This window comes from Eschscholzia californica, unplaced genomic scaffold (genome assembly GCF_041429995.1).
Source record: "Eschscholzia californica isolate CP2 unplaced genomic scaffold, dmEscCali1.0.p SCAF_4, whole genome shotgun sequence".
NCBI classification, from domain to species: domain Eukaryota; kingdom Viridiplantae; phylum Streptophyta; class Magnoliopsida; order Ranunculales; family Papaveraceae; genus Eschscholzia; species Eschscholzia californica.
The window spans coordinates 27,593,711-27,600,660 of record NW_028238461.1 but is presented as its reverse complement, the minus strand read 5'-3'; the positions used below and the strand labels follow the sequence as shown (position 1 = coordinate 27,600,660).

The following is a 6,950-nucleotide window of genomic DNA, read 5'->3' as shown; positions in this document are numbered from 1 at the left end:
TGTGAGAAAGAAGAAAAAGATCGGAAAGAAGATAGAGAGGATGAGAACAGAAAAAGAGGATAAGGGTTAAATTGAAAGAAAAATAAGTAACCAACTTGAAAAAAAAAAGGCCAAAATGGATGTTTGTCTTGTGTATAACAGTATGAGGTGAAATGTGTAAGTTGATCACATAAATTTGGGGCTAAAAAGGAATTAACCCTTTTGAGAAACACTACATCTAAATGAGAAGAGATGGCAGCACTGCAGCAGTAATGCATACGTCAAGACAAAACGCATGCTTTTTCTAGCTAACTCGACCTCAACTCTCTTCTTTGTACCGGCTCCCTCCCTTTCCATTAATGGTGTGTTTGGATGGCGGAATCATGAATCCGCGGATTCATGAGTCCTTGGAATTCATGATTCCACGGATTCATGAATCCAAGTAATAATTTTTGGCTTGTTAGGCAACTAAGAATCCTATGATTTATTATTATTTGAGTATTTTTAAACGTCTTTAGAAAAAATATGATTTTTGAAAAAAATAATGATTTTGGAAAAAAATAATGAATTTGTAGAAGGAAATATTTTTTTTGTTGATTTTAAGTTTGAAATTTAGGTTCATTAATCCAAAATCCTAGCAAATCCTAAGGGGTAGGGTGGGATTTTGGTCCAATACAAATTTTGGAATTAGGAATCCTTAGGATTCAAGAGTCCTAAGATTCTTGATAGCCAAACAGACCAAGGATTCATGATTCCTACCAAATTCCACTTTTGATAGAAATCCTACTTAGGAATCCTGCAACCAAACACACCATAACTAATTATATCTCCCCTCATAGTGGAAGAAAGAAGCTGCACCTTCTCTGTTTCCGTGTTAACTACTAAAGTCAAGGTCTTATAACATCTATTAGGTAGATAATATCTATTTAATTTCCAATGTTTGATTATGTATAATGTTATGTTTTGCATAAAATATATAAAACGTTTTATGAAATTACAATTTACCAACCTCTTGATGCAATGACGAGACCAAGAAGTTTTTGTTGTGGCACGTTTCAGTGAGATCATTCCGTAAACAAAAGCCCATATGTCAAAAAAATGTACAAGGAGGATTGGGGTTAAAAGTGAAAAGAAAAATTATATAAGGATGCCGCTCTGGGTTCGTAAAACTAGTGGCAGATATGTTTCGCAAGTTAGATAAAAGGTTGGTTATGGAGAAGTAAGTGAGCTTGTGGTTAGTTATGTTGGCATAGCTTGTTTTAAAAATGTTGTCTCAGCCGGAGTTTGGGGGCATATGTGGGTGTATGTTGGATGTATTGCAACGCTTTTGTCTTCATTTGAATGCTCAAAGAGTAATAGTATTCCAATCAAATGCGTTTTAATCCACGTGAAAGATTGAAGGTGAGTTTGATGGAGTTGTTGTCATTTTTCTAATAAGATTGAATAGAGATATATAAGGAAATAATAGACTGACTCTAGTACCCAATTTGTTTGGTGCAAGATGTTTATAAACTGGTTTGCTGTTTGAGATGTTCTTAATGCCAAAACACATGACAAGAACCAATTATTTTGACGAGCTTCAAGAAATTTAGGAAAGAGAGTTCCTCTTTCGAACTTACCGACATAGTTAACATATTCTCTAGACTTATCTCTTAATCCATTCAAACTTGGATAATGCTACTCAGACTCCAAAAGTACAGACAAAGTCAAGAATGTAGGCATTTTGAAGGTGTGAGTTTTATTCACCTTTACCAAAATAAAAATAACTTACAAATTTTTAACTAAATAGTGCATACTTTCTTGACTTTGTCTGTACTTTGGGAGTCTGAGTGGCATTATCCTTTAAACTTAAAATAGTAAGAGACATCTAGTTCTTCCTAATTAAATTGGAAAAATACAAATAGCTGTGAAGGAAAATTAAGAGTTACAATTTTTGGCACGGTTTGGTTAGGCAGACATCTAGGTAGACTACGTCACCTGAGCCCGTCCTACTAAATCGGTTCGACCAGGATTATCTACCCATGGGGCACGGACTTGGATATTGTCTACATGCTTTTTTTTTTTGTTGAAAGATTGTCTACATGCTTGGTCAAACTTGGATGAACAAGACTAGTATGAGGCTTCTAGTCCTTTCTTCCCCACCCAATCACCCATGGTGAGATGTTAGGTCTAGAGACTAGACTTATCACTTATGTTATGTTGCACCAAATGGGTATGCAAAAACAAAACATGTAAGAATGTGAAGGACAGAGAGCAGCAGAAAGCTTGTTTTAGGGAAGCAGCTTAGTTAGTCAGTATATGTCTTTATCTTCTAGTCAGGTTAAAAAGAAAGAACATGGTGATGTTTCACTCTCCTCCTTTCTCATTAAAAGTCAAAAATAAATTTTTTAGAAAACGGCGTGGAAGAAAGAGTATTTCCATTTGTGTAAAAAATTGAATGAGAATCGAGGTAAAAAGAATAAGTATGTAAATAGAAAAGTACACTTGTATAAAGATAAAAAGGTAATTTGCAATTTGTGTTATGGGAGGGATACTGACATTACCGGCTGCAGGCAGTGGTCGGTGTGAAGGGTGACCATAACAACCTGCACAACAGACAGCACGCGAGGTCACCGAGTACGGGCAGTAACAGGTCATCTCTTCAAGAGAAATGCTAAAGGGACATAATAAAACGGCTATGTGCACTAGGCCTCTATTGGTACCCAATGAATGGACTAGTCAGGCACCCGAGTACCCACTTGACTCAACGGTCAACGGTCAAAGACTAACCAGTACCATTGCCCTAATCCCTTTCTTCTTGCTCTTTCCCTTCTGTCTACGAAATTCTTTCTCTTATTCTTCTTCTTCTATAGTTTCTTGTGTTTTTTTGTTGAGAAATTGACTACGATCTACGTTAGTGATTACAAGACATTGATACATCATCAATATGTGATAAGCACGCTAATTGCCTCAATTAAACCAATAGTTAAAAGGGCCTAAAATCCAACAACTTAGAGCTTAAAGTCCGACAAATTTGTTATTATTTATACCTTTGATAAATCAAATTCAATAACTATGGATTCCACTTCTTCTGGGAATCGAACCTTGGACCTCTAGGGTTCTAGAGTTTATGTCAACACTATCAAAGACTTGGGCAAACATAGTTTCTTGTTTTAACTATCGATCCGAGACCATCTCCTTCCAAGCGATTCCTTGGGTGCTAATAGCTGTTTGATTGGGTGCCTCTAGTCGATCCCTTCTTTCATTTCTCCCTCCATCCACACCTCTGTTTCTGGTCTGGTTGATTCCACACATTCACCTCGAACTTTTCTCTCAACTCCCACTCCCTCCTCATTTCTCACTTTTTTTTTACTTTTTACCTTTTACTCTCTCTCTCTCTCTCTCTTTTTTTTCTTTCTCTCTCTAAAAACACACAATAAGAGAAGTCTTTAAATTCAACACCCAACTCATTTCACTTCCCGCCCTTCAAAGCACTCAAAACTTCTCTTCTTTCTCATTATCATTCGTTAATTAGTGTGATTATTGGTTCTTTAGAACTTCAAAGTGTTTATTTAGGGTTTAGTCAAGACGGGTCTTCCATTGTTTATGCTTGGGTGGGGTGTGGATCGGTTGCGAGCCGATATGAATCGTTTGCTCGCATTACTCTTCCATCAGGTGCATACCCTTATAATCTCTACTTCTAAGATTCATTATTTTCTTACTACTTTTAGCTTTCAAATCCTATATGTTTAAAAGTTCTAATAAAGTTATAAGATTCCATTATTTGATATTTCAAATCTTAAAACTCATCTTATCAGGGAGTTTTAGATGAGCAGTTCTTGCAACTACAGCAGCTTCAAGATGAATCCTCTCCCAACTTTGTCTCAGAAGTAGTTTCTATTTATTTCAGAGAGTCCGAGAAGCTTCTTCGGAACCTCCGTGAACTCCTGTAATTCTCTCTCTCCCACACATACACTCCTTCTCACCTTTGGTTCATAGATATATATATATGCAGCTAGCTGATCTATAATTATGGCTTTAAATTGTTGATTATTTACTTGTGTGTGAATATGGTAATTAATATCTTTGGTTTTGGTTTGGGACAATAATTCAGGATGGATAAAGACTTCTCGGATTACAAGAAGATGGAAATACATGTGAATCACTTTATGGGAAGCAGTTCTAGCATCGGAGCTAAACGAGTCAGAAGTGTCTGTGTTGCCTTTCGTGCTGCTTCTGAACAAAACAACCGTTCTGGGTGGGTTTGACTACATCATCTCATTTTTGCCTCATTTTGTATTAGGTTTTAGAGTTTAGGATATAGGGTTTAGGGTTTTAGGGTTTAGGAGTGCTTTTTGTTTGAGGATAAAAGTAGTTTAAACTTAGGGTTTGTAAGAACATTCCTTTCAACCCTTAGCTCCTAAATTTGTGAAGTAATTATCCTATACACTTTTACTTCACTTATTTGGGGGTTGGGGTAGAATCAGAAATCAATTAGGTTACCACAAGAAGATGATGATAGTCAAAGTGAGGTGTTTTAGTCAAAAGACACCAATATTAGGTTAGGGATGTATTCTAGTAGTATTAAATTAAGAAATTATGGGTGGTATTATAATTAAATTGTATTGGAAATAATTAAGAATCACTAGCTAGTATTAAATACCCTATCATAAAATCACCATTTCCTTCCAACTCACAGAATATTAGGGTTAATTTGAAAACAAAACAAGGATCACAGACTAAAGTTTGATTTCAAAGGATTCACATGGCTTCCTCATTAGGTATCCCACCCTGTACATCTCCAATCATACCCCACTGTTAACCGAGTTTTTGTAATGGTGACCACTAACCAGTTTCTTAATGTTTTGAGATTCAAATAAACTAGCCAAATAGCTTGTACTCCCTTATTAGGTCATAATCTTCAGATAGAATTAGGCAAGTTTTTTTTTTAATCTCAAATGAAAATCCTCGAATATTCTATAAATATCGATTGAAAGAAGATCGATCGTATCCAACTTGTATGTACAGAAACAGGTATGCCGTATGCTAATTGTGTGTGTGACTTTTCAGGTGCTTGCGTGCACTGGAAGTGCTAGAACACGAATACTGCTACCTAAAAAACAAGTTGCATGAACTGTTCCAAGTAAGAAACCTTGATTATATATCCTATAGCTTTTGTTATGATTTTATGTGAGTTTATATCTACCTTTAATTTCTGTATGTTTTGAAATTAGCTAATTGCCTTTTCTTAATGATATATAGTTAAACATCCTAACCATTGTTCAATTTCTAATTTACAGATAGAACAACAAAAAGTGATGGCAGCTGGTGTTAGGTATCCATTTCAGAACTAGAGAATATTGACAAGCAAATGAATTTGTGTTTGTAGAGTTTTATGATGTTGTATTGTGTCAAGAATGTTTGTTTTGAATTAAGAAAAACGTTAGTCCAAGATCATCCATGCAACTTAATATATATTCCAGCAATTTTTTTCCTCACTGAGTAGCCTCTTTGTACTAACTATATATATATATATATATATATATATATATATATATATATATATATATATATATATATATATCTCCATCTTTAATTTTGTTTCCGATCAAAGTTAAGATTCAATCAAGGAAAGCCTCTTTTATTTGGGCAAAAGATAGAATTGTATTAAAATTGGCAATGAAGCAATTACAAAATAACAAAACAAAAACAAGAACAACAACAATAAGATTACAAGTTTGATTACATATTGTAAGACTTGCATCCCGATTTCACTAACACTAAATCTGTTAAGGTCCTTGTAGAGTGCCGATCTTCTTTGATACTCCAATAATGAATCAAGGCTATAAATAAGAGGTCTTGTTTTGTCTCAAGGACAAGAAAAACAAAAAGGAGAAATTTAGTTTTTTGATGAAAAGGAAGACCCATTTGTTTTTTCTTTTTTTTTGGTGATTGACTACGATCTGCGATAGTCATTACAATGGCATCGATACATCAAAGATGTAATAAACACGATAACCGCCTAATTCGAACTCTTATAAGACTATGGCCTAAAGCCAAACAACATTATTTATACCTTAATAACCAAGTTCAATAAATCATGGAATCCACCTCCTCTGGAAATCGAACCTAGGACCTCTATGGTTTTGGAGTTCATGTCAATATTATCCACCACTCGGACTACCAAATGTAAAATACCCATTTGTTGGCTGCAAAGATTGTTGGAAATTAAACCAAATTATATGGACATCAATCACTATTGGTGGAAGATAATTGTTGGAAGATGAAACAAAAGAAGTTTTATATTTTTACTATGCACTAAATTTGATAATTAAGTTCTAGTATTATTGTAGTGATAGTTACTTATGTTATGGATTTTGAAAAATCAAAAGACCTTTACATTTACTTAGAATTAATCTAGAATCATCTTGGGCATCTATAAATACTAACGGTTGTAATTTGTTTTAGGCAAGAAGTGAGAAAGAAAGTTAATAGTAACAAAAGAGTTTTAGCCATCTCCTTCTTCCCTAATCCGTTTTATTCCAACAAAGTTGTACCCGAGCGAGTTTCAAAAATATTTTGAGAAAAAGTTGTGTGAGAAATGATAAGTAGTAGTAACAACATGGTTACACTAATTCCTCGTTTCAAAGGAAAGGATTATGATTATTGGAGCAACAATCTAAAAGTGCTGCTTAAATCGATGGATTTATGGAGTTTTGCTAAACAAGGTTTCACCATTCCAGATAATGAAGTGACTCAGGCGATAGTCCAAAAAAATATGTTGATGGAAATAGAAGAAGGACAATAAAGCATTGTTCCATATTTATCAAGCAATTGAGAAGCCGGTGTACGAAAGAATTGCTAAAGCTAAAACTTTGAAGCAAGCATGGGAGATTATTGAAATTGCATACAAAGGTGAGAAAAAGGTAAAAAAGGTACGCCTCCAAACATTGAGATCGGAATTTAAAAAATTACAAATGAAGGAAAATGAA

The 6,950-nt window shown here is 34.5% G+C and overlaps 1 protein-coding gene across 1 annotated transcript; it reads left to right on the top strand.

Moving 5' to 3' along the window:
• Positions 1-3,439: 3,439 nt before the first annotated feature.
• HP6 (histidine phosphotransfer protein 6) lies at positions 3,440-5,453 on the top strand. The gene is made up of 5 exons (XM_086636464.1): positions 3,440-3,633; positions 3,777-3,907; positions 4,073-4,216; positions 5,029-5,101; positions 5,259-5,453. Exons 1-5 carry the CDS (start codon positions 3,565-3,567, stop codon positions 5,310-5,312), a joined length of 471 nt encoding a protein of 156 aa, XP_086492590.1. The 5' UTR covers positions 3,440-3,564; the 3' UTR covers positions 5,313-5,453.
• Positions 5,454-6,950: the final 1,497 nt, after the last annotated feature.